The 27400-nt window shown below is 41.9% G+C and overlaps 2 protein-coding genes across 2 annotated transcripts; one reads left to right on the top strand and one right to left on the bottom strand.

The window, feature by feature from the left end:
- Positions 1-1168: 1168 nt before the first annotated feature.
- Positions 1169-2793, bottom strand: LOC119696974 (basic proline-rich protein-like). The gene is made up of 3 exons (XM_038126935.1): positions 2762-2793; positions 1599-2277; positions 1169-1543 (listed from the first exon to the last, which is right to left on the bottom strand). Exons 1-3 carry the CDS (start codon positions 2791-2793, stop codon positions 1169-1171), a joined length of 1086 nt encoding a protein of 361 aa, XP_037982863.1.
- On the top strand, positions 1289-27075 carry AZIN1 (antizyme inhibitor 1). Its single transcript, XM_038128111.1, has 12 exons — positions 1289-1590; positions 7191-7328; positions 14114-14311; positions 16331-16504; positions 16766-16938; positions 19541-19675; positions 21169-21250; positions 22066-22140; positions 23221-23386; positions 23918-24036; positions 24216-24430; positions 25054-27075. The coding sequence occupies exons 3-12, from the start codon at positions 14210-14212 to the stop codon at positions 25163-25165; spliced, it is 1353 nt and encodes a 450-aa protein (XP_037984039.1). The 5' UTR covers positions 1289-1590; positions 7191-7328; positions 14114-14209; the 3' UTR covers positions 25166-27075.
- Positions 27076-27400: the final 325 nt, after the last annotated feature.

Here is a 27400-nt window from a genome sequence, read left to right as displayed (position 1 = left end):
AGACACGATAATGAGACTGTATATATTTCCCAGTTCACTTCCTCCTCATTTAAAATTATTTGCAAAAGAGAACATGGTAACAGATGAAAAGAATAAACAAACTCCACCTCTGTGCTGTGGAACCTCAGTCCCATTCTTTTTCTGAAGATATGACAGGTGTGTATCTATTTGTTCCTTTTCTAAATTCTCTCTGCTATACAATTAAACAAACCCAAATTTGCTTTGGAAAAAAAATGCAAACGGCACTAACATACCTTTTAAAAAGAAAATAAATGTGCCCTGAGAGGAAGAAGTACCTTCCGGAACAAGTATATCTTTTGGTGGGTTTCAGTGAACTACATACCTACATATTTTAGTATCAGGAAAGAATTGTGATTGCTGGAATGAATTTTTTAAAAAGTGACTCTGTGAGGTTTAGTAAAATTGACAGGGCAGAACCTGGCTGGTAGATCAGGGCTCATCCACAGCTCCACCATGAAACAGTTTTGTGACTTTTAACCGACGCTGCTCATCTCTGGGTGGCTCTTTGCTACTTGCGGCTGAGCAATGCTCCCTCGTAAGAGTGTTAAGAGAGAACTAAAGGCTTTGAGGTGTGCTGAACATGTCCCAGAGCTTCAGTGAAACTCTATGGGTGAATTCTATGGGTCAGTTAAACTTCAGTGAATTCTATGGGTCAGTTAAAGCCTTCCATTCATGTATTTAATTACAGGATTCTTGAAGGCCTGAAATTGCTTGGAGACTGAGGCTGCCACCTATGCAGTGTATTTAGTTTCCTCTGGTGAGCATTATGAGCAGCTTATCAATGCCCAGGGAATGAGGGCGAGCTGTCAGGCTGTTGATAACTCCGTGAACGAGGCCTCTGGCTGGCCATTGAACTCTGGGTTCTTTTTCCACCTGCTCAAAGCCGTAGTGACACAGAAAAGGTCTCGGGTTAGTGGAAGCCATCACAGAAGCACAGATCCCAGATGCCGTGTGAAGACACGTATGGTAACCACCTGCCCGGGATCGCGGGGGGACGCTGACGGTGTTCCTGCTCTGGCTTGTGTCAGGAACTGACCAAAGACCTGACCGCTCCTGCAGCACTCTCGGTGCCAGCCAGGGCGGGCGGCCCGCCGGGGACACGCCAGCCCTGCGGGGGACACACGCCACCCCGCCGGGGACACACGCCTCACTGCCTGGGCCAGCGCGCCCCGGCCGGCGCGGCAGGGGAAGGCGGCGGATCCCGCCCCGCTGCGGTGACGGCGGCCCGGGTCCCGCCCCAGCCGCCCGCTCTATAAAAGCGCGCCGGCGACGGCCCCTTCTTCTCGCCCCGTGTCTCCGCTCGCTCGCTCGCAGCTCGTCGGCCGCGCTCCCGTCTCCGCTCGCCGCTGCCGCAGCCCCCGGCCCGCTCCGGCTCTGTCTCTCTTCGCCTGTGCCCTCTGCTCCCAGCGCTGTGCTGCGCTTTCCCCGCCGGCCGCCCCCGCAGCCTATGGCCCTGGAAGGCGCCGCTGCCGCCGCCTGTATTTCTGCTGTAGGTTCCCACATCCCTCTTTAAAAATTCCGCCTAAAAAGAGAAGACGATTTACCAAATCTTTCGGGCCGTTATCTCACGTGAGTACCCGAGCGGGAGTCCTGGGGCTCTCGCCCCCCGTGGGGGAGGTGGTGAAAGTGAGGGAGGGAAGCGGTGGCGACGCCCACCCCAAGCTCCGAACCGGGCCGGAGCGTCCGTGGTCACCGGCGGCGGGTGGTAGCGTTAGGGGCTTCCCTCTGCCCGGGACCTGGGACTCGGGGCAGTGCAGGGAGGGACGGGCAGCGATGGTCGTGGTGCCCGGAAAGGGCGGAGGGGCAGCCGGCGGGCAGAACCGTGGCGGTGACTGCCGGGGAGGTTTGGGGATGGGGCCGGTTCCTCCCGCTGCCCTTTCTTCGCCCGGCGGCGTGGGGCGAGACCGGCTGCCACCGGCAGCGGCAGATGGAGAGCGGCGGAATGAGTCAGAGCCGGAGCTCCCCCTGTCCCCCGGCGCGCCGGGCGGTGCGGGGCCGCAGTGCGGGGCCCGAGCGGGCGGGCAGCGGGACCCCCGCACCCGGGAGAGTGTCGGCGGCGGCGGGCGGAGGGTCAACGGCCGCCGCGCTAACATGGCGGACAGCGCTGCGTGCGAGCGGTGACGGGGCGGGAGCGGAGGCCGGGCACCGGGGTGAACGCTGCGGCGGTGCCGCCGGTCCCCTTCTCCCGCAGTCCTCGGGACGCGGAAGGGCGGCGGGGCCGTCGGCTTCGCGGCCGGCGGGGGCTCGGCGGCCGCCCTAACATGGCGGATTCCTGCGGAGGGGGGCTGTACGGTGTCTTCCCCCTCGCAGCCGGGGCAGTCCCCGCGGCTGGAGACCCGCGCCCACCGGGCGCTGCCGCCTCTCGCAGGGCGCCCCTGCCTGGGACCGGGGGCCGAGGGGCGTCCTCGCCTGGATCCCGCAGGGCGAGCGGCTGCCCAATGCCCTGTGGCAGGCAGCACGGGCTGCGGTGCGGGTGCTGCCGGGTCCCTTTACACGTGTGACTCACACGCCGTAAGCTCCCCCGAGCCCCCGGGGGCAGCCGTGTGTGACAGGCTTCGGGGCTGGGCAACCTGACTGGGACAGACGCAGGAGAAGCGCTGGTGGCATGGCCGCGGCGTCTCCTCGCCTGCTTCTCAGGGGCCATGTTGTGCTTCTGTGAGCGCGATTATCCATCCGGGCTCCCGCTGCCATGCTCCACTTTTCCCCTCACCTGAGCTGCGCCTGCACGAGGCCTCCTCACCTGTCCCCGTCGGCATGGTCAGCGAGGGCCATGCCGAGGAGCAGGGTGGCAGCGCCGGCTGTCAGAGCAACGCACGACTCGTATGGGCATTGCACAAGTGACGCTTTCCGGGACTGCCTTCACGCAGAAGGGCCGTGGGGTCACCCGGCGTGTGGAAGGAGAGCCCTTCCCTCCCGTTAGCAGTCCCCTCCCTTCGCCCGGCGAGTAGTTCTCTGGTCATTTCACGGGTGCACCCTTTACCCTTCTCCCTTGTCAGACCTTTAGTGTAGCAGTAGCAGGTTTGGTGCCGCTGGTCCTTTCGGAGGTCTCATGGTTGAGCTCAACCTTCTTGTCTTGGCTGTCTCTGCCAACGTATTGTGGTCCATTTGGCCACTGGTGTACTAGTGGCTTTTGGAACGTATGGAGGAGAGATTCTGGTTCCTGCTCAGCTGCCAGCTGAATTCATGTGTGTAAAGTGTGTGCACCCGAATGTTGGGGTATCCCGAGTGTGTGCATGTTGGCTGCAGTGCCGCTCCCTGTTTGGTAGGAGGTCAGCAGAGTTACAGGGGTGGGAGATCAGTGGAGGTGTCTGTTCCTGGTGGTGGGGGAGCTGAAGGCACGGTGAGCCAGCGGGCTCACGCGTGCGTAAGTGGGACGGTGCAAGTGCAGGATGGTGGTGTGACTGAAGAGGATTCTGTTATGTCTGAGTACTGGACAGCACTGCAGATCTTTGCCAGTCATCAGTCTAACTCATGAAGATGCCTGTGTGTGCTGGAGGTTACGTGGTTGTGGTGAAGAGGGAAGAAAGTGAGCTTAAACCTTTTGAGCCTTTCTGAAGTGCCTCTCCTGCAGTACTAAACCCTGCACAGCTGCCTTGTGCCTGTAGGCAGGAGAAGCACTGCGTTTCAGACCTCTGCAGCAGTCTCCGATGACTAACCAGGATACAATTGTGTAGTCCCAGTGGATTATAGCCATCCTGAATGAAAACACGGTGTGAAGGCCAATAAAACAGCGTAGAAATGCCTGCCATCTAGTCAGATGCGTGCTTGGGTCTCTTGTGTGCAAGTGGGTTGGGGGGGTAGTCCTGCCCTACTTCTTCTGCCCTCCCCAGCTGCCGGATTTTTGTCTCTGAAGACACTGCACTTGCCCATTATTCTTCCTTGGATAAACGTGGGAGGCAGTGGTGCTGGGGGGGAGGTGGGGGTTGTGAATAATGGTGATGGTAGGAGGGGTTTGTTCCAGTCTGGACTGGTCCAGTCTAGTTCTTTCCTTCCTGTCACCGTGTGAACAATGCTGCTGCTGCTGTGGCTGATGCCTGTGACAAGGCAGCCCCTTCCCCGTGTGCCTCTGGCTGTGGTGATCTCCCTTCTCTGCCTCCTCTAGGCCAACACCCCCGGCCTGCTCTCCCCCATCCCTCCCGCTGGGCATTGAGCTCCAGGGGAAGGCTGTTAAACCCCTGAAAAAGGAGGGGGAGGGTGTTCTTTGGTGGTGAGCAGCTGCGGGAATGTTTCTCCTGTGGGCACAGTTTTACTGGAGGCAAGAGGCAGGATTACTGCCTTTCAGCACTGCAGCCAGTCCCTTGTGCTGCTCACTGCTCCCTGGAAGGCTGCTGCAGGTGTGTGATTGCAGCAGTGCTGCTGGAAATGGTTCCATCTCTCCAAATTAAAGGGGAGACAGAGTGCTCTGGAAGAGAATTAAGGCTGTCCCTTCCTAGAAGCGAGGCTTAATTGTGTAGTGCACTAATTTAGGTATAATTGTAGATTTCAGCTCTAGATGCTGTTGATGTAGCACAGGAACAAGAGTGTGGTTCATGGGAGAACTCCTCAGGGACCTGTGCTTCCTTCAGGACCTGCTCCCCCCTTGGGGATCCCCTTGCCACAGTGTCCTCTCCCTGCTCCGGAAGAGGCTTACCGTAACTCAAAAATACCTAGGTTTTCCTGTGAACCAGAGTAACTTTGGTGCCTTTGAGTCTGTCACTTGGTGTAAATGTGCAAGGTCATTGTAATTCTAGATTTTTAGGGTTTGGTTAATGAATATTTTTGCTCAAGCCACTAAAGGGTCTCTTCTCAGAAACAGAGGCAGTGGATTTTAAAGTTTTTTTTAAAGAAAATGGTTTGATGCCTGGTTTTGTAGGCCTGTTGGCATCACACATGGGGAGGCGAGGGGGGCCAGTGAACCAGAAAAAGCCCAGCTCTGCTGGGCACTTCTAGGGCCTGCTGCAGGGATGCAGGTGCTCAGACAAAAGTGTGTGCTATGGACAGCTGAGGGGTGATTTGAGTCCTCAGGTGAGTTGTGACTGTTGCTGCTTGAGCTGTAGTCAAACTTCATGAACCTGCTAGTGGAGTGTACCAACAGATGAGAGATAAACACATACATATAGGTGTCACTTGAATATTAAAAGGTGGAGCTACCTTGCTGACTATTCCCACAACTCAAAGCTCACTGCTTAGCAAGTGCTTTTATACCTACTTCAAAAACCTTAAACAAGGAATGCTTCATTGTGATTGATAACATATGCAATTTTTGTAAAACTGAGTTTGGCAATACGGGTTATGGACATCTAATACACTTCTGCTTAAACTGGTAGCCCAGCTCTGCCACTCGACAGCAAAATCCCTTTCTGCTGGTTAAAATAGACTAAAATGACTGCAATTGGAAAGGCTCAAATTGTTCCATTTTCCTCTGAATGTTTAGAAGTGGCAAAGCTGCAGAAAAAGAACAGTCAGACTATTTTGTGTATGTTTGTGTAGATCCTTGACATAAATAATTCTCATTTAAAAGAAGTTCTGAAATACACTTAGAACTCGGCACAGCTCAAAGTTGACTGTTGCTACAGAAAATTGTTGGGTTTCATTCCTGCTCCACAGGAATTTTCACTAAAACGTTCCTCCTTGGGACGTGGGAGATTATTTATTGGCATAATATTGCAGGTGATATTTGGCTGAAGCATTGCATTTAAAGTTTTGCACAGAAGGTCATGTGCTCTACCTAGAAGCACTTGTGTTTAATGACTTTTTTTGGCTAGGAAGGTAAACTTAATTCCTATCACTGGAAAATTTGTATGAATTCCTGAGTATAATCAGAACAGCAGTAGGAAGTAGTGTAACTAACAGTTAATTTTAAGTGTTGGCAACACCTTCCTGTTGTGTGCAGAGCTAAATGTTACTGACTTCTTGCTTTAGTGAAAGAAAAGGATATGGTTAAATGTAATACATATACATTAATTCTAGCTGGCAAAATTCTGTAATATCTCCATTTTGAAGCATTGAGGTTTGTTTTTAATGTTGCATGCTAGTAAATGCTAATTTATGTGGTAGAGCTGCAGGGATTGCTCTGTGGGAGTTGCTGTGAAACAGTTACCCTGAAGTTGCATTACCTCTGTGTACTATGCAGTACTTTATGGGGTGTACTTGTTTAGTTCTCCAGTAGCAAGAAAAAGTGGAAAAGTACATTTCAGGAGTTTAACGTGGCTGTGACAATGATCTTTTGTGTTGGGTGATTCCCAGAAGTCAGGCTTTTGTAGTCAGCCCATGTAGTATTACTTAAATAATAAAAGTAGCAAAGGTTCATTTTTACAACAGGTTGGTGCATTCTATGTTTCATGCCATATATCACAGTGAATTTGTAAAAACTTTGTTGTATGTTGGGTTTACATGTGACCAATTTGGTAGTGTATTTAATTCCATGAAAATTACTGTTGCTTTTAGGAGGAATAACTTCTCAACAGGCCTAATAAATGTTTCCTTGACTGCTTTTATGCTCATTGTTCTGTTTGTGTGATTGCTTTACCTTGAGTAAGCTAGCCTTGTACTTTAAAATGCTGCTTTGGTGATGTGTGTAATAGCCTTTAAGGGCCAGCTGAAATGTTTCCTCATTCCTGAAGGCAAGCATAAGTTTCTTTGTTTTTACTGTCTTGCTCATTTCTGGATTTGTCTGTGTGGTGTTCAGTTTCACTGTATAAAGCACTATTTTTCACCCACATAGCTTTTTTCACCCACATGCCGTGATCATTCACAGCAGAGGGAGAAGGAACATGGCAAGGGAATTCTAAAATAGAAAGGAAGTGGGGAGGGGAAGAATGCAGTGGTTACAGGGTTAAAAACACTTCTGGGAGAGTAATCAGTGTTAAGGCATACTACCCTACAGCAGGATCATGTAGAGATCTTTACCATTAGTTTTGAAAATTTTCTCATTCAGACTGTGAAAGAGAAGCAAAATAAGCAGTCTCATGTGTTTTAGCAGTTCTTTGTACATCTGGCTTGTTCTGGCTCAGAGTTTGTATTAACTCTTGAAAACTGGGTGTTTGTTGTGATTATAAACTTTCATGGTGGGGTGTTGCAAGCCTCCTTAAAAGCACTAATGAAAAGGCATTTGTTACATGTTTTATGATAAAGCTTTTATTCTGTTCTGGCTATTAAATTTATTTTTGTGTGCTTTTTTCTCCTTACAGGGCAAAATCTCTGATCAAGTTTACAACTATCCAGAGGGCTTAGGAGAAGTGCTTTATAGAGAGCAGTTCGACTTCAACGCTGAGCCACCTTGGGAACCTAGCTGATGATAGTAGGGTTCCATCTCCTAACTTGTCCATGTAAGTCTCTCTTCATCTGTATGCAGGAGGATAAGCACTTGGAAAAATACAGCTTGTTTTTTTGATAAGCAAGGTCTGGATATAGATTAACAAAATTACATAGGACTTTCATTCAGGATGGCGAGGGGGACTAAACTAAACATTTTATTCACCTAACATGTTTCTTAGTACAATTATCTGATTAAATTCTGCAATAAACTTGGTAAATAAAGCTACTTTTCTGAATTGGGAGTGTTGGCTGCAGAAATCCTGAAATAAAATGCTGTAGCTTCAATGTCTCAGTGAAAATTCTGAAGTCAGGAATTGGACTGCATGACTGTTAACATCAACTCATGACTTGCTGAGTATGGTATAGTTTTAGAGTAGTTTATACTGAAATAGTTAAGATTTGCTATTGTAAACAGTAGCTAAGGCTGATCATGAAGGGTGTGCCTTCCCAAATGCCCGTCTCCATTATTTGTTAATTACTCTCCATTTCCACAAATAGTTGTAGTGGGGTTACAGTAGAATGTGGAATTTAATGTTGGATGGAAAATGTATACCAATTATAAATGCCTTTGTATTTTGAAGTGGCAAATAGGTATTAAAGGAAAACAAGACCATGATAATGGAAAACAAATGAATGTACTTAGCTGATTTAAAGGAGCACAGAGAACTCTGAAATGTATGTGGTTATCATGTTCTGTTAACTTAAAATAGTTTTATGTGGTTTTAACAATAGTCTTAACTCAGGTATTACAAATGCATTTGAGCTGACTTTATACAGTATTTGTACAGTATTACTTTTTTCTGTCTAGCTGGAGGCGGTTTTCTTTGGCTTACTACCTATAAATTATGGAACGCTTTTTAATGTAGAACTTGCAAATGGTTAAGTACATCTTACTGAGCAAGGTACTTTTTAAAGACCACAAAGACTCCAAATGCCAGTTGTGTTAGTCTGCATCCTAATAAGGTACTTAATGTAGATAAACCCGTTCTTTGAAAATACCACAATTGGTGAGGCACAGGATGAGCTTGGTTTATCCTGACTTCTGGCTATATCTCCAGAGGTTATGTTCTTTGTTTTGTTTGAAACTTACTGAATTACGTGCATCTGTCTGGTTCTTTGTAGTTGAATACTCTAGTCAAGTCAATTCAGTTAACACTGAGAATTTTCTGAATATCACTGTTATGTTTAAGGTGTGGTTTTTATAAACAAAATAGCTGAAAATTTCTTCTCCTGTTCAGTTTAAGTTTTGGTTTGCTCTTTTACGTGGCTAGAACTCTTGCATGACATTTTGCACATAAAGTAGTAAAAAGCTAGGGAAGGCAGAAGAATTGTTAGGAAGGAGTGAATAAAGTACACAATCTTAAGGTACTATACATGCATTTTAATTTCTAAAACTGTTCTGAAGAGAATTTTGGCTATGGCAGAAGTTCTTACTCTTGAGGTGAAGGCTGTTCTGATACCTTCTTAGAGATATTCCTTCTCTAACTGGTGGACTCCTGTGCTGTGACAAATGATACAAGGTATAGGTTGCCCTAGAATGGAAATGCCACTGCATTTGCTTTATTTGCAGCTGAATGTGCAGATAATGTGTATTTATTTTGAGGTTGGGTCTATTATATGTTCAGCAATAATGTACTGTTCACAAATAGAAGTAATTCAGTATTGAATGTAGCGGTGATGTAGGTAGCAGAAGTGTTTGCCAAGAAATCTGTACCTGTTTCGGTGTGCTGAAGCACAAGTCATTGCCTCAAATGCAGCTAAGATGCAAGTTAGAGAGCTAATTGGTACTTTGAGTGTTGTTCAACTTGCAAAGTGATTTAATGGGAAAAAGGTCAAGTGAGCTTTTAAATATAACTGCAATGTTATATGTTAATGTTCCAGTGGAACTAAAATAAAAATCTTCTGTCTGAAGGTGTACTTACATTTCCATTAAGCTCAGTTCCTTTTTATAATTTTCTCCATCTCGCTTTTTCCTTGTTACATTGGCAGGGAAGACTTGGGGTTTAGTTCTGTCTGCTCTTCAAGCTCTCAGTCCCTGAGCAGTCCAGCAACTGTGGCCTGAAGTCTTGCTTCTTTAAAATGTCTTCTATTTATTGCCCCATCTGGTTGGTCAGAAATGATGGGACTCAGCCACACAAGTCTAATGTATTAACAAGCCCTGTCTATGCCAAGTGGAAGCAGTAGCTTTCTGGACTTGCTAATTTTGAAAGCCTTCATAACTTAGTGTAGATGGAGCTGGTGGCAGCTGGGGAACAGGAGGGCTGGGAGTTGGGAGTGGTAGGGGGCAATGGGGAGGCCAAATACTAACACTGGCTGAGCACGTAAGGGGATAGAACAGGGAAGTGACTGTTTGCACTGTTGTAAAAGAGAAGTGCTGGTCTGCTACCACAGAAGTGTATGTGCACTTGGAAGAGTAACCATTCTTCTGTAAGCTTTGTGAGCTTGTTAGGTCTGAATAATGTATTCAGACTTCAAGAATGCAGAAGGAGGTTTTTGTTCCTGTACAAGATGCTGGATGGGCCATTGTTTTTTCAGTATCTATCCCAGTTGCTTGCTTCAGCAGAATTGTTCTTTCTACATTGCTCACTTAACTGTGTGGAATGCTGCTCAAAGAATAGAGGAGGCTGCAACTGACCTGAGCTGTACAGGTACCTACTCATGGCCTTCAGTGGATTTGTGCTGAGAGGTAACTTGAGTAATGCAAAAAAAGATACCTATTTCAGCATTTCCATCAGCTGGTTAGCAGCTGATGCTAGTTAGCTGTTCAGCTAACTGAATTACAGTGATGCAAGTTGGTGAAATGGTGTCTTGGAATTTTTTTTAAAAGGATACTCCCATTATAAGTAGGTGTTCCCTGCACTGAAAGGCAGAGGACTCGTTGATAATGAGTGTATATATATATTTATAATATATATACTTTTCTAGTATACCTGTTCTGTACTGAATTGCTGGTGTCAGTGACAAAATGTTTTGGCTTTTTTTATTTGTTACCCCTGAAGAACTGGTATTGCAAGGAATGAGAGAATAATTTGTTTTAAGCCCTTTATGATTTTTGCATTGGCATAATTGTTATAGGTCATAAAGACTTTTGTTTAATAAGATGTGGTTGAAAGGCATTATTTAGAGGCCATTTCATTTGCAGAGGAAGTTTTTAATGGAAGACCCAAACCTATAGGTGTTTGGGGTTTTTTGAGTCCTTTTCTTAGGCCAAGCAATACTTAGTTTGGGCAATGTAAAGAAAAGAAATGAAAATTGTGTGTTATGGATGCTTACATGTGACAAGCATGTGTTTAGACTCTGTTCAGAGAATTTTCATTTTCTTTTATTCCAGATGTCTTCAGTAATTGCAGTGTTTAAATATGTACACTTTTATCCTAGAGTTCTTAATCTGGGAAGTCATTGTGTTAAAGAGCCTGAGGATGTAATGCTTACTTCAAAGAAAGCAATTACATGCCTATGTAGAAGTCTCATACCACTTGACAGCTTTTGTTTGACTTAAAATGTATGTCCTGGAGCATTGTGCAGACTAACATTTCAGGTGTGAAAATGGGTGGTGTTACCAGACCAAGTCTGTCAAATAATGACTTGCAGCAAGTCAGCATTTCCAGCAAGGAGCGAGTTCTGTACTCTAATGAGTTCTGACTCATCTTACAGACATCAAAAAAAGTTCTAAACCATAATTTAGATTTCCTTCTGCAAATTTTATCACTGATTCTCCTCCCCCCCTCAGGAGGGAACCGGTCAGGACAGAATAAGGCAACAGCAGAGTCCCAAATCCTACTGTAAGGTCTTAACCCCTTAAAGAATTGCTTCTCTAGTCACTGTCTTGTAGTGGTGCTGTAGCAGTGCTTCTAGGAATTTGTTTTTCCTGTGTAGAATATTCTTCCTATAAAGACTGAAGAGATGTAATTTTTTCCAAAAAGGGGAAATTGGACAGTAGTCAAACATTATCTTTTTTCTACTAGATTAATTTTGTTAAATGGAAAAGCTTCCATGTTTTGGATGTGCTTAGAAAAAGCAATCACTGTTTGCATGCTGGGAGAGGTTAGATCAGGTTGTTTATGGTTTGTTGCCATTGAATCTGTACTAGTATATATTCATTTTGGCACCTGCTTCTTGGCCATAAGATGCTTTTTGATAAATGAGCAGGGGACAAGTCTTGTGTAGGAAATAATCCTTATCAAAACTAACTTACTAGATAATTGTTCTTTTTGTTGGTGGTGGCTTTGGGAGTTGGTGGTAAAGAATCCTCCCCCCATGCTTTACTTGAATGGAGTCTCCCCAAAATTAAAGGGGCAGCTTTTGAAGGAAAGTATACTTCTACACCATCTGTCTGAAAGCTATAGACATCACAGTCATTAAATACGGAAAAAGTCTTTCTTTTAAGACTACTAAACAACTAGCTTAAATCTACTCCACTGTAACTCAGATGAACATCCACACTCAAAGAGGAATAGTGTGCAGTTGCTTCGATTGAGCTACTTCATTTGAAATACAAGGTATAAGCAATTAGCTGTGTGTGTCTGGTGAGTCTAAAAATCATTCAGGGCTGTGAGTGGTTCCAGTGGGTGTGCTGAGACCTTCCAGTAGGGTAGATCTGGGGTGGAAGGGACTCTTGACTGTCTGCAAGCTTTAGAGTGTAGGAAGTGGCAGGTAGCATGAAAAAAAAAAAAAAAACACACCTCAACCAAAATTTTAAAATCTAGCTAAGTAGTCCCCTTGTATATGCAGTAATTACTTTTAAAAAATTTCAGGGAAAAGCTGATGCCAGCATTTCTTTCTGGGGGCAGGGGGGAAGATAACTCAGCCTTTTTGGTCCTCTGCATTTGAAAATCATGGATATTTTATTAAGATTCTAAGGCAAACTTAGTTCACAAGCTTCTTTTGTTCGGTGGTGGTATTTTTTTAAGGCGTTTTAGCCATTAGTTTCCTACTGAGATATGACTTACTAAAGACTTCTCTGGTTATTAGAGTCTACCACCTAGTCATTGTTTTTATAACTCATTAAATCTTACATCAATGTGATAATTATCTTGCTCTTCTGTGATTGTTTTGGATCTTCATGATTCCCTTAAATAATCATAGGACTCGCTATATATGTGTGAGACAACTATTTCTTACCTGGTGTACTTGTCTTTATTGTTCAGCTTCTGAACAGAGCTGAATATTCTTGCTGCCACTGACTTAGCTCACCTGGCAGTAAATTCCTCGTGTAACAAACATAGGGGGCATGTTTGAGTTGTGCAGAAAGCGTATAAAAAACCCTGCTGGCTCCTTTCCCATTATTTGGCATAATGACAAGCAGGAGCAACTGCTGCTTAGTTGTGGTAGTATTAAACTACAGCAAAGTAACTTTGTTCATATTATTGACAACATTTACCAAACCTATGTTGCAAATTGTGTATTTTTTTTTTTTTTTTTACTGTATGGAGGTGGTGGATGAGACTGAGTTAATACTATGGCCCTGTGATGATTTGAAGCCAAAATTATCTTAACTTTTCTAGTCCTAATGAAGTATTTTTGGCTTTCAGCTGTAATGTTTGCAGTTTCTATAAACACTTTTAATTAGAATAATAATTCTGCTATTGTAAATTTAAGTGCAGGTGGCTTCAGAAAACAACCATCACCTTTTTCCTTACAAGTACTATGCAACTGCTGTTGAGATATTAAAAAAGGTCTTAGGTCTTCATGTAGAGAAGGAATCTAGTTAGTTAGCTGGTTTTGATCAATCTTGTGTTAGTCATAAAGATGACAGTTGAAACAAAAATGTGGTCAGTGGGTTGATGTAAGCTAATGAGCTGCTTTTAAACAAGACCCACAACTCTAATGGAATGTGAACTGCAGATTGCTCTATTCATCAAGTAAAGCAAATGAGGGTATATAGTCAGCTGTTGGTAATTTTCTGCTGTCTCCTGATTTTTACTTGTGATTAAATGTCAATCTGTATTCTAAGACTATATTTAACAGTGTTTTCAGTGTTTGGACTTTGTTGATTTAGATTGTCTTTTGGAAAACACTGTATAAACTACTAACTACTAAGCTAATTTGCAGTGAAGATCTGAGGATAAGCAAGGTGTAAATAAAGTTAGACTGTAACAGTTACTGTATTTTAATGACAATTCTACTTGCTAAGATTATCTACTTTTAAAATTGCTTCTAGCCTAGTGGATTCTTTTTATTAACCTCTATTGTAAGTATTGTAGGTAATGTTATGAACAGAACAACAAAATAAATGTCTAATAAATACAATGTGTAAATGCAGTGGTTATAAATTAGCATCAAAAGAACTAGAATGTTAACACAAATATCACTGCTAACATTTAATCAATAAGATACAAGTTTTCTATAACAAATTCAGGAATGTTCTGTTATGGACAGTCTTCCAGTTGCACACTCGAATGCTAGCATTGCTTAGGATGCTGTACTTGAGAAGAACTGAGCTGAGGCATTTGTACAATTATGCTGCACTCGCAGTATTTTCATAGTTTGCATAAACTCAGTGCAGATCAGTGTGCATACAGTCTGTAATTCTTCTCAAGAACAGCCTTGCATCAGTTGTTCCTGGAAGTTAGTATCAGATTTAAAGTACCCAGCTTCTGTTTTATTCTTGGCTTCAGTAGAATTGTTCTGTCAACATCTCTGACAAACATAGGATGAGCAGAGTAGAAACATCTTTGGTTTTTGTAGAAGGTGTGTTACTGTTTGTAGGACATCAGATGTAGAAAGCTGATTTTTAAATAGCAGCATGGTATGCTTTGTGCTTCTTTTTCTATTGACACATATTTTCTTTCTACAGTTTGTTGCATAATTTAAGGACCCGGATTTAAGGCTTGGAAGCCCATCCCTTGTGTTTCTTGGTTTATGACTGTCGGCTTTGTGGAATACGGCTGAGATGAAAGGATTTCTTGAGGATGCAAATTACTCCATTGGTCTGTTGGATGAAGGAGCAACTCTTGCAGATGTTATTGACAACTGTATTTATGAACATACTCATGTAAGTTTGCTCTCCAGATCTTTTGATTTAGTTCTCTAAGTCTTCAAACTAGGTCAAAGTATTTTAGAGCTGATGAGCTGACAGCAACAGAGAAACAGTCAGCTAAGCCCCACTCACAGTATTTATAAAGTAGTTTCCTCTTCTAATTCTGCTTCTTTGCTGTTTTCTTGCTTTGGGCAGAATTCTGTTGGGGAAATTTGGGCATCAGCTCTTACTGGCCTGAGTGTGACTAGCAGGGAAGTAGTCTGGCTGATGTAATTAAATACAGGATACCATCTCATTGTTTGAAGAGATTTTATTAGCAATGGGGTTTAGATCAAGCACCTGAAATTATGCAAGTGGATGTATTCAGTTAGAACCTTTTTGTTATTTCCCTGAAAATGTGGCAGAGTTCTGACAAATGTGTGTGCTGAACCTGTTTAATGCCATGTTTAAATTTTCTGTCCATTATGGTTGATATTCATACATCTTCCTGTTACCCTTCTCCCCACTGGAAACTCTGGTACAAGCACATTGTGAGGTGCTATCTTTCAAGAAAAACTGGTGTAAAAGCTACTGAAGTTTAGCAGCCAACTGGAAAGAAAGCTGAATAATTCTGTGTATACAATAGTCATTTTTTGAATAAGGCTTCACTCATTTCTTAAGAGGAGGCAGGAAGATGTAGATAAAATTGTAGAAAGAGCAAACTTTTATTAAAGGTTTCATTAAGCAAATCTCATGTTCTTCATATGCCCTGTGAGTTGCTCACTTTTCCCTTGCTTTATCAGAACTAATATTCATGTGCAAGTGGTCAACTATAGTACAGCAAATAGCTAAATTCCATGGCCTTCTGAACTCAGGTGTAGGATTCCCAAATCCTGATTCCTAATATTCTTTTTCTGTCTAGCAAATAAATAGGTAAACTACTGGCAACATGTCATGTCTCCAACCACTGGCTGGCTCACAGAGGATAGCTGCCTCCTGCTGCTTTCATTTACTCCTTTAGCTCAAGGGGTAGAGGCCTGTGCCATGGATCTAAAGCTCCAGATCCCATTCCTGCTGGTGACCCGTACAGGGGGTCAGTATGCTTCCACCCGATGGAATTTCTATTTGTGTTTTTTAAACAGAAATAAAGACTTTGTATAAAATAAGCCACAACATGTAGAGTTTCATATCTGCGAAAGTCAGGTGCTAGAATTAACATTTGATGTACAGTCTCGATTCAGAGCCATCATATCTTTTGTGATGTCTCTAACTGATTTACAGTAGGGCATTCACCTACAGTACTTTGGCTGAGTGCACATTATGAACAAAGCTGGAATGATCTGTTTGCAGTTTGATCCACTGCACCTGCATCATGACCTGATAGTGAGAGACTATATTGTAATGGATATGCAGAACCTAACAGTTACAGAAAAGTCTGTGCATTTTCTTTAAGATTATATACTTGATTCTGTCACCTTTTACATGAAGTCTAGTTCCTAAAATTCCTTTTGAACTTCATTCTTCACAAGATGTGGAGAACAGTCTCAAACTTGACTTCCTGAGCTAAAATACCATCAGATAAATTTTCAGTAAAACAAGCTATTAGATGTTAAAATAATATTAGTGCATCAGATTTTATTCCTTGTATAATAAGATATAAATTACATTGAGACTGTGGAAGCTTTCATCCCAGTGGATCTTCTTCCTAGAAATAGCTGCAGACTTCTGAAAATAAAAAGTTGAAAGAAATGCGTAACTTAGTCTGTGTTTTTTGATAAAATCAGCATTTGGCATTTAAGTACAATCTTCTATTCAACAATCTCAGAATATTGTCAATAGCATTCATAATATCTCAGAAGTGGTAGGTATTCCCTTTGGTTTTTTTTTAAAGTAGTTCAAATTGCTAGGTGAACAAAAAACATTGTTCAAGGTCAAATCTAAAAGTTAAGAGCAGGGTAAAAAAAAGGTACATAGTTCTTTAAGACTTGGGGTTGTTTGTCTTGACAGCAAACTTACAATTTCAGACATTTTATTTTCTTATTCTTCCTTTTGCAGACTGGAAAAAAGGCATTTTATGTTGGAGATCTTGGAAAGCTTGTAAGGAATAACATGCAATGGCAGAACGTGATGGCACCAATAAAGCCATTTTACCCTGTAAAATGCAATTCTACTCCAGGTGTACTTGAAATTCTGGGAACCCTTGGTGTTGGTTTTGCATGTTCCAGTAAAGTAAGTTTTTCTTGCCTGTGTGCCTTATTTTCTTTCATATGTCTGCTGGTTTAAATTCATCTCTTTGGTGCTAAGTGCCATGATTACAAATAAAATTTGAGCTGTGAACTCATTTGTAACTGGCTGTTGAAAATCTGTACTTCTGCCCTAGAAGCAGTAGATACTTTTCTCTTTAGTGTGGTAGTAGAGCACACCTAATGAAAATTCAGGAAAGGTGGTGTCGTGCACTTTGTCAAACTCTGGTATGCTTCTGCTTTTCAGTCTGAAATGGCATTGGTACAAGACCTGGGCATTTCTCCTGAAAACATCATATACACAAATCCTTGCAAGCAAGCCTCTCAGATCAAGTATGCAGCAAAAGCTGGGATAAACATCATGACTTGTGACAATGATATTGAGCTGAAGAAAATTTCACGTAACCATCCAAATGCCAAGTAAGTGTCAAAATCCTGATATTGCTTTTAATGTGGGGAAAACTTTTTTGCCTGTCTTCTAGGTGGTTTGAGTTGCAAGCAAAGTACATGGCTTCTTTAGTACAAATCACTTGTATCTGTTCTTCTGTCTCCTTTGAAAGTAGCTTTTTTGCATCTTTTCCTACTGAGTCTTGGCTTCGTAATGACCCTTGGTTTGGGAAAAATCTTGGCAGAAAGTGATTTTTTTTTTTTTTAGGGCAATCTTCATGTAAAGGTTTCAGTGATTAAAGTTCAGAAGTCTAGTATTTCATCATCTGCAAATAACATCTTCCTCCTGCTCTGTTTTGGCTTCAGTGTTATCTTCCAGGGAGCTGTGTTTGGATATTAGTGGCTCTGGCTGAGGTCAGGGCTGAGCTCCCAGCAAATGACCGTGTGCATTGGATCCCACCTGGGGTTTGGGCACACCCTGCAGGTCTATTAAATACACCTACAGGTATTTCCACACAACTAAAACAGTGAGAAATTTTTTCAATCACTTTGGTATTGGCTCTCTGTAGAAAAGTGGTCAAAGCTGATAATCTGGCTGTTAAATATGGCAGCTTTAGTGCTGGCCATGTATAATGGTCTCTTGGACAGATAGTCATTCCTGTATTTAACGTCACCTCTCTCCCATATGAATGCTTTAGCTTTGGGCCATGCCTTTAAGAAATATGGAGCCAGAGCCTAAGTGAATGTTACAGTGCTTTGCAGTGATTGAAGATACAGCTTTCCATAAATGTCACTGGCACAACTGAATTCCTGATATCCTTAACAAATTCCTTGGTTCTGAACAGTCATTAAAGTATTGTCTTCTCCCAAAACTGACTTTTTTTTAGTTTTGGTGGGTTTTTTTGGGGGGGAGTGGTGGTATTTGAGACCGCTTTTTTGTTTGTTCAAGACTGCAAGAATTAATATTGCTCTTGCTGGTGATTACACTTCGTTCTCATGGAAGTCTGTCTGTGCTTTGCATACTGGAGAGAAATTTCTGTGCAAAAAGTTATGTATGATGAGTAAACTTTTCTGAAACCGCTGGCCCTGGTATACTTAGTGGATTCAAAAGCCTTGGAAATGCCAAAGCTGACTGTTAAATCATTAGTGTTTTACCAGTTATTCACTGGTGGCTTTAGAGTTTTGTTAGTTTTTATGTTGATTTATTTCCATGATTCTAACAACCTCTTAGATTTCTAGAAGTCAGATTTAGTGGGTTTTGATTGAAAAATATCTTGATTCACTTAAAATGCTGCTATAACAATTTGTCTATTTAACATTGGATGTCTTTAAGGAGGGGTTTTGACTAATCTTAATATGAGGTTGCAAATCATAGTGTGGATTTGAATTTTTCTATTACATTTTAAAGAATTTGACTTGTAACAATTTTTTGCTACGGTTAGCACATTTTTCCAAATGCTTCACAAAATATTGTCTGACTACAGATTTTTTGAACAGAATTTTCTGTGCTAGTGAGAAGCAGGAAATGAAATGCTCGTCAGTTTCTCAGGACAAAATGGTATAAATTAACAAGGAAGGCAGGGCAACCTGTTTGAGAACTTAGGACTTTTTACAAAATGCATGTTAAACACACCAGGAAACATTTGGAAAGTACTTGGTAGAATTAATGGTAGATGTTAGGCCAGCTGTAGTGGCCAGGCTGAGTTCTGTTTGTTGCCTGTCTTGTAAAGAGCTGTTTCGCTCTGTGTGCAGAGTTTCTTCCACTCATTTACACCCCCCATCCTGGTTAGCTGCAGTGTGCTCTGTCCAGTCTGCATGCATGCCATGACACCACCTCTGTTTAGTTTACTGCATGACTAATTACTTGATCTTGTGGGGGTGTGACTTTGTCAGTGGCCAGCAGTTTGAATTTGGGAGGCTTTGGGGTATGTCTCTAGAGGTTTGGATGTGACCATGCCTTTGCCCCTCACGTGTTACTTTAACATAGAGAAAGGTCAGCATTGGCACTGCAGTTTGCCAGACCTACCCAAAATGAGGCTTTGACCACACAGAGGAAGATGTCCCACTGCGTAAGAATGTAAGAAATGGTACTTGCTGCCTCTCTGCTCTGCAGTGTCCTGGAAGAAGGGGCAGGGAATGGACTGACCACCCTACCCTCTCATCCTGAGTCCATGGGCTCAGCCAAAAGGGGAGGTTATGTGATATGGCCAGGGTGTGCTTTCAGCCTGGATGCTGAGTTTAACTAAATCTGATACATGTCTGACTGAAGGGGAACCTCTGGGCTGGGGAGGAGTACAAAGATGGGGAAAATCATATCAGTCTTACTGATTTTATGAGGAACTACGCTTTATTAGATGGTAACATTACTTTTTATTACAGCACTCAACAGACTCTTGCTGCTGCAAGAGTCTTAGTTGCTGCATTTCGAAATCCCTTGTCCTTGTTGGCTCCATGTTTTAGCCCCTAATTGCTAGTTTTTTCTCTGTACAGGATTGTTATTATTAGGTTGCCTTGATTCATCCATCGATGGAGCTGGAGTACTGACAACATAATCAACACACTTCTGACAATCTTCAGGCTTCACATGTGCTGATGATGTAAACCAACTGCCCCAATCATCTTCCCCTTCTCTTAGGCTCTTACTGCACATTGCCACAGAAGACATTACTGTTGGTGAGGAGATGAATATGAAGTTTGGCACCACCCTGAAGAACTGTAGGCACCTTATGGAATGTGCCAAGGAGCTGGGAGTCCAAATAGTTGGTGTCAAGTGAGTAACTTCATTGTCCTCTGCTGGCTGAGCAGATATTTGTATGATGTACTTAAGATGTAAAAGAGAAAATAATTTTTCCCTGGTGACACGATTTTACAGGGTTTTTAAAAAATCAACAAAAACCCCAGACAATATTGCGTCAATTTAGAATCAGGAGCTTTTGCTTGCAAGCACAAACTAGTATGAAACAAAGTAACTATTACAGACATCAAAACAATATGAAATGAAGTATCATAAATCCTTCTGCCAGCATGAAAACTAAGTTTGGAAGCTTCTCTTATTCTTTAACTGTACTCTTGAACTTCCGTGGTAACTTAATTTGTATTTTTCTGGCAATAAATATCATAACAGAAGAGCTAGTACAGCATGGAATAGGTTGGATATTTAGAACAAGATGAACATGGAGTCAAATTTTGTAAGAGTTAAGGGTCTATGTCATTCTTTGATCATATCAAGACAAAATACTCAGACAAGTTTTTGACTTGCAGGTGGCACGAATGAATCCTAGAGTTCCAAATTTGTACAAATCTGTGGTATTTTAATTGGAAGCTTAATGGATATTTTACTGTATCTCAGAAAAATGTATGCACAAGTCTGCTCTGTCTGCCTTCAGCTACAAATCTATCACATGCTCATAACTGTTTTAGGAAAGCAACCAAACAAATAAATGGGTCATCAAGACAATAAAAAAATGTTAAGTCAGATTTTGATGATTTAAACCACAAATGTTTTGTTGTGTGTCTGTTTGAAATGGATGTTAAAGGATAAACTCCAAATGTCTTAAAAATAGATACTACTGAAAAAACACTCCTCTTCGTATAGTGTCTTAATCAACTTTTATAAAAACCACGTGACTCTTGTGCATTATTTTTTATTTAAATAATTTTTAAATCCACACATGGATTCATGCAAGTTTGAAAAGTGACCTTTGCCTCAGAATGGCATCCCTTAAAGGAGTGGACTTGGACTAGAGAACACTGGCTTGGGTGTGGGTATGGTCTGTCTAGAACCAGTAGACTGTATGCCTCTTGAGGAGGCCCATGGGATGCTGGCACTTGTTTTAGCACCTCAGTGCCTAAGTGCATATGGCAGTACTTGAATCTTTTGAACAAGGAACAGGAGGGGATTCCGGAGCTTGTGGTAGGCATCAGTACTTCTCTGCAGCTTTGGCACCTACTTAAGTACAACTTTCAGCCACTTTGGTAGTGAAGACTGAGAAACAGATTCACTGAATTTTTCAAAGATGAGAATAGTGTGGGACATTCCTAGGATTAAGAGGAAGATGATTCTCAAGTACAAATTCAATGAAATAGCAGGCAGTGGTGGTCTGAGCTTCTTTGCACAGTTGCTGTATATTATCATTATCATTTAAGCTTGTTTTGATACACTGGGGAATGAGTTGCTTCTGTTGCTGTTTTATATGGTGAAATAATATGCTTGGTCTGAAAGCTGCATGTTCAGTATATTTACTGTGTTTTTATTTCTTTCAGATTTCATGTTTCAGGCTCTTGCAAGGATCTGCAAACATACATTCATGCTCTGTCTGATGCTCGGTGTGTGTTTGACATGGCTGTAAGTATCTATACACACATCCAATTGCTACAGCAGAGGATCAGTTATATTCCAATCATATTTACAAACCAACTACATTCTTTCCAAAATAAATCATTGGAGATGGAACTTTTAGTAAGGGACTAAATACTCCTTTGTGATGTGTGGGAGAGGTAAAACCAACTTTGTCCTAGTTATTGTAATGACTGCTGTCCCACTGACAGGCAGTAGCCTTACATGCTATGTAAATTAATTTCCCACTTTGGTTCAAGGCTTTTTGATATTCAAATCTCAGTCCTGTAAACACACAACTGATGCTTTTAGGTTACATTGAAATTGAACAATTGTATGCTGGCATCTACTGTGGTATGAGGAGTTAGTAAACTAAACAGAGAAGACTGCAAGTCTTTTTACTCTTATTACTGCAGTGCCTTAGCTGTGGCTGGTAACATATGGGGGCAATAAAATTGAGCATCTTGCTGATCTTTATGCAAATTCGTTGTAGTGGTCTTGTCACAAAATTTGTGAAATCCTGAAATTGTCTTTTGTCAGAATACACCACGTGTTCAGCAAATACTGTCTGAATATAACAAAAGCCACAAGATGGGAGTTGCTGTGGGGCTTGTAGAGAATTGTGTAACCAGCCTCTATTGACATCCCAGTGCTTTGCTTCTAGATTTAATGGAGCTCTACTATGCCCTTATTCCCTCATTAGATGTACTCTGCTACATGTTTTCAAAAGCTTCAATACACAGAAAACAACCACAGTAAGGAGCAACAAAATATTTTTGCATATACTGTTGTTCATGTACTTACATTCTGCCTATGCATTTTAGGAAGAATTTGGCTTTAAGATGAACATGTTGGATATTGGTGGGGGCTTCACAGGTTCAGAACTTCAGCTGGAAGAGGTATGCAATGAGTTGGAAGTTGCAACTCTTACTTTTGAAGAAATTGAAGTGTTTAACCTTCAAACTGCAGCTTTAATGGATAGCTGAAACATAGTGAAGTTCCATGTTAGACTGTAACTCAAGATCTGGCTGTTTGGGTTTGTATTCTTGATCGTGGATAGTGTAATCCATTCTTGGAGGTGATCATGACTTTTTAATCCTGTTCATCCTGGGTGAATGCTCATTTAAGTGTGCTAGAGATTAAATTACTATCTGAAGCAGCCCTAGCAGTAATAATTCAAGGTTTTTCTTGACTGTTGTTGTCCAGCTGGTGACTCTGGCATGGTTTGGGGCAGGGTGCCTTTGCATGCTTTGGATCATAAACCCTGTTGCTACTAGATGAAAATTTCCAGTATTTTGCTCTGGAACTGAAAGCTAAAGGTCTTGATTTGGCTGGCCTCTGATTTGGCCTAAATGCCAATTTTAGTATGAACGGGCACGTAGAACAGGATACCCAGTTTACACTGTTATGTTGTCTTAAACACAGGCTCCATGAATTAGCACAGTGAAAGTGATGTAGTGAGGAGTTACTAACAGCAATCAGGGCTTTTCTCTCAGTTCTAATGGTTCTGTTCCTTGTCCAAAATATCTGTTAATCTTCACATATCTGTCCTGAGATATGAACATTAGTATTAAATAATTCTGTTTCTAATATGATACTATTCAGAACTGATCATTAAAAGGTCCTTTGCCCATTCTTGTGGGCTCATATGTAATTTTACATTATCTGTTGTTCTGGATGGGCAGTGAAGTTACTGGTGCAATCATGAGTGTACCACAGCTTGAACTTTGGTTGTGAAAAGAGACTGTAGTACTCAGACTCTGGTTCTCAATTTTCAGTGTTTAGCAGAATGGCCAGTTTTCTTACATGTTTTTTTTTTATAAATTGTGGACCTCTAGTAAAGGCATTTCTCAGAGATTGGAGAGGCAGAGTAAGCATTTGGTGTGCTGACTAGACCTGTTGCTGACTGGAAGTGTGTGTGTGTGTGATACATCTGTAAGCTGAGTTCATTTGCCTTACCTCTGACTTCAATTTCCTAGGTTAATCATGTCATCAGGCCATTGCTGGATGTCTACTTTCCTAAGGAATCAGGTGTTAATGTGATTGCAGAGCCTGGATGTTATTATGTTTCATCTGCATTTACACTGGCAGTGAATGTCATTGCAAAGAAGACTGTTGAGTATGATAAACTTCTTCCTTCTGGAGGTAAGGGTTGGATTTGTTTTCTGTGTTATGACTCAGTACAGGTAACTGCCCACTATTAGTTGGGATTGATTAGTTTGTTTATATGTTTAGTGCATCCCCTAATTCTTGCACTGTAATATGCCTTCTGGATTCTGACCATGTTATCCGTGTGTCTCACTCTTACTTTTATGTGGCACTTCTTGTATCCTTACTAGGTTAAACCTATATTGGGTGCATCACAGATGGGGTGCTAGAAGGTTCTGTATTAGAACATAAAAAATCATGTTACAAAGCAAGCTACTTCCCTGCTTCTCTGGATTTATATTCTTAGCAGTGGTTACTACTGAAAGTATTAATTTTATTAAGCCTCTCACCGAAAGTTATAACTGAATTTATAATCTGGTCTCATATAGATTACTGTGCTTGTAAATCTCCTGTTCCAGTATATATGGACCCCCCTTGTCAGGAGGAAGCAGCTGACTTAAGTTAGCTTGCAAAAGGACTACTTATGACAAAACATGCATGCAAGACGTCTTCTTTTTTTACTTGCAGTGGAGCAAACCAGGAATGATGATGAACCAGTATTTACATATTACATAAATGATGGTGTTTATGGTTCTTTTGCAAGTAAATTGTCTGAGAAACTGAATACTATCCCAGAGGTTCACAAGGTGAGTCCTTCTATATTCTACAGAGGTAGTCCTTACTATCCTTGTCTATTGAACATATATTTTACACTTCATACATAAATAATTGTATATTATTTATTAAATTAACCTTCTGAAAAATATTTGAAAAATTTCTTATTCAAAAAACTGAAGCCTGAATTCCCTCAATCATTTCCATATAGAAATACAAGGAAGATGAGCCTCTGTTTGCAAGCAGCCTTTGGGGTCCATCCTGTGATGAGCTTGATCAAATTGTGGAAAACTGTCTTCTTCCCGAGTTGAGCGTTGGAGATTGGCTGATCTTTGACAATATGGGTTCTGGTACCTTGGGTGAACAGTCCACCTTTAACGACTATCAGCGGCCACTGATTTACTACATGATGTCTTTCAGTGACTGGTAAGAAAACTATCTTGGTAGTGGCAAGGTTGCTTTTGTTTCCTTCAGGAGTGTACACTTATAAATTACATTCAGTGGCAAATACAGGAAAATGCAGAGTGCAAGAATGTGCCTTTTTAGTTTGTGGATGGTTTTTTGTCTCTGTTGCCTGACTGCTGAGACTAAACTGAGATCTGTGATAAAATGCCTACTTTGCTTTAGGCTGACAAAGGAAAGCAGAATCCCTGACCGATCTCACCTGTGAGTTCAGTGGCAGTTGTAAAGTCATGTACTGGCTTAACCAAAGCTGTTTAATATCAACCTTTGAGCTTTCCTAAACACATAACCGCAGCTTGTGTGCGGTGTTGGCACCATCGTGGGCAGTAAGGGCAGTGATGCTCTTGTGGTGATGGGGAGTGTGGTAGCCCATTCCTGCACCCAGGCAGGCAGGGCCTTGTGCTCCCACCCTGGGTGTGGCAGCATTTCTGTGAGTGCCAGGCACTGGCACAGCTGGGCTCCCGTCTGCTGAGCCAGGGCCATCCACGCCAGGGCAATTGGCTTCAAACGCTGCGTGGAGGCTGGCTTCTGAAGGGAAATTGAACCTGAAAACATGCTGTTACATCTCTTGACCTTTTCTGTTGCAGGGATGAGATGCAAGATGCTGGAATTGCTTCAGACACATTGATGAAGAACTTCTTCTTTGTGCCTTCGTGCATTCAGCTGAGCCCGGAAGAACGCTTTTCCACTGCAGCTTAAACAGGCATTAACGCTTCATTTAGACCTGCAGTTGCAAGTCTGTAGTTTGTCTGGTCAACATTCCAACGTGGAAGAAATGGAACAATCTTGAATTAAATTCATTCTCTTCAAAACTTGAAAAAATAGTAATAGTAATGGGGACCAGGCAAAACAAGCTACAGCTACAATTCAGTGGGGGGTGGGAGGGTTAGATAATGGTGTCCAAATTTAAAATCAAGTTCATTCAACCCCTGAGCGTTAAATATGCAACAAAATGGATGACTTAGTGGAGATGGAAACCCATCACTTGGGTTCTTCAACAGTTTACATACAAGTACACAGTTTTTATACTAAGGATTCCTGTTAGAAAAGTCTTGTAAAGTTATTGTCTTTCGCCCAGATATATCAAATGTCAGTGGGAGACCAGTGTGACTTCATTAGATGTTTTAGTGTATTTAGAATGTGTAAATTTGTGCTTTGAACTGTAGTTTAATAAATGTAAAATTGCATCATAGTATTTGTTGTATTTGACCCGTGACATATCCCTTGTATGATTGCAATAAAACTTTGTGTAGATTTTACTGTTTTTCAGGCTAACTTTGGGAGGAGCTAGGCAGATAGCTATAAAGTAGATGTATATGTGATTGATTTGAGAAGCTTTCTTTTCTCAAGCCCGTTGGTTCAGCTTTGTGTTAAACAGTAAAAATTTTAAGGTTGATTAATCTGTATGAAGTGAAAGTCATGTAAGTTCCTGGAAGGCTAAAAAGCAATTTGTGGTGTGTTTTTAGAGCATGACTTTAGATTCAGTTTTTCACACCAACCAGCTAACCTGCACTAGGCATGGGTGTGCACGGAGAGGTTGTCCCAGCTCGTGTGCATGCAGAGCCCTGAGGCAGCATGGGTTAGTCCAATTCTGCATGTTGTCACGGAACCTTTGGCTCCTTTTTTAATAGTGTTTATTTGAAAAGTCTTAACTTTCAACTTCAGCTAGTTCTGTATAGTGCTGACTCTAGGGTACGGCTGCACAAGACTACAGAAACCTCAAATGCTCTCTTGCACTAGACTTCATTCAGCTGTATCCATAATGTAAAGGTAAATCAGACTGCTGCAAGTATATGTGCATGGAGTAATGAACTGCTTGAATTGGTCAGAGAATTTCTTTATTGTGTTACTGCAGCCTCTCAATTTCTTCAAGGTCCCTTGCTTACTTTCTCACTTTAACTTTCCCTACTTGAAAACTGGGGGGAGGAGGAGGGTTTTAGGGTTTTGAAATGATGCACTGAAGTCTGGATCCTACAGATAAAAGGGACTTTTTGAACTCTTTATTTGGAGGCAAAATTTATACCCTTTGGCTGCAAGTGTACTTTACATGAGTGACGGCTATTAGGAAATTTTATTTTCTGACTCTGTAAAGCAAAGATTTTATGAAACTTAATTAACTTCTCCTTGAAAGTAAATTCTCAGTTTGGATTTGTCAAAACAGTTTTACAGGCTAGTTAGGAGATAAAAAATGGCTTATGCTTTGAAGATGCAGCCTAAGAAATACTTGTTACTGTAATTAAATGTACAAGTGGAAAGGGAGTAAGTTAAAGGGGGAACTTGTATTTTGGGTTGGTTTTGGTTTTCTGTTAGTTTTTTTTAACCTGAAGTTAACTAGCTGACCTATGTCAAGCAGTGATAAGCTCTTCCATTTACCTGTTGAAGTCTTTCTAGACAAGACAGACTGCTGTATGGTTTTTGACTAAATGCAACTACAGTTGCCTAAGGTTAGATAATCCAACGGGATTCTGTCCTATGGTCTTTAAAAGCTGTTTTATGTTAACTGGCAGATAAGTAGAATACTTTTTCTCTATAAATGCAGCAGTGGTCAGAGCAGAAATACTTGCTGTACTTGAAGACAGTCTGTCATTAAAGCCAACCTGGAGTCTGAACACGGGATGTATTTCAGTTTGATTTGCTGCGTGCTACTGTTTATGTTGTAACTGCAGTTCAGAATTTTTACAAAATATGAAAGCTGGATGATTTCTTTAGAGTACTTGGAAGTGACTTAGCCCTGTTGTGCTTGCTAGACAGCTGCAGCCCCTCTTGCTTGCCAAGGCTGTGGCAGGAGCAGGGCTGTCTTGACACAGGCCTGCAGATGCTGCTTCCCTCTGTGATGTGATGGTCGTGCATGGCAAACAGCCCTGCCTGCTTTGGCCTGGATGCTTCCCTGATCCAGCCCTGCAGCCTGCATTCCATTTCCTAAGGAAGATCCAG

The sequence above is a fragment of the Motacilla alba genome, chromosome 2 (genome assembly GCF_015832195.1).
Source record: "Motacilla alba alba isolate MOTALB_02 chromosome 2, Motacilla_alba_V1.0_pri, whole genome shotgun sequence".
Classification (NCBI taxonomy): Eukaryota; Metazoa; Chordata; class Aves; order Passeriformes; family Motacillidae; genus Motacilla; species Motacilla alba.
Note: the sequence above shows the minus strand (reverse complement) of the source record. Positions and strands in the feature narration are given on the sequence as shown.

Excerpts from the sequence above, each read along its gene's own strand:
- LOC119696974 (XM_038126935.1), bottom strand. The coding sequence starts at position 2,793 with ATGGCCCTCGCTGACCATGCCGACGGGGACAG. Across the intron at positions 2,278-2,761 it reads GACCATGCCGACGGGGACAG|GGCGGCCGCCGAGCCCCCGC; the intron begins GTGAGGAGGCCT and ends CCGCCATGTTAG. Across the intron at positions 1,544-1,598 it reads GCCCCAGGACTCCCGCTCGG|GCGGAATTTTTAAAGAGGGA; the intron begins GTACTCACGTGA and ends TTCTCTTTTTAG.
- AZIN1 (XM_038128111.1), top strand. The coding sequence starts at position 14,210 with ATGAAAGGATTTCTTGAGGATGCAAATTACTCCATTGGTCTGTTGGAT. Across the intron at positions 22,141-23,220 it reads CAGAACTTCAGCTGGAAGAG|GTTAATCATGTCATCAGGCC; the intron begins GTATGCAATGAG and ends TCAATTTCCTAG. Across the intron at positions 24,037-24,215 it reads CTATCCCAGAGGTTCACAAG|AAATACAAGGAAGATGAGCC; the intron begins GTGAGTCCTTCT and ends ATTTCCATATAG.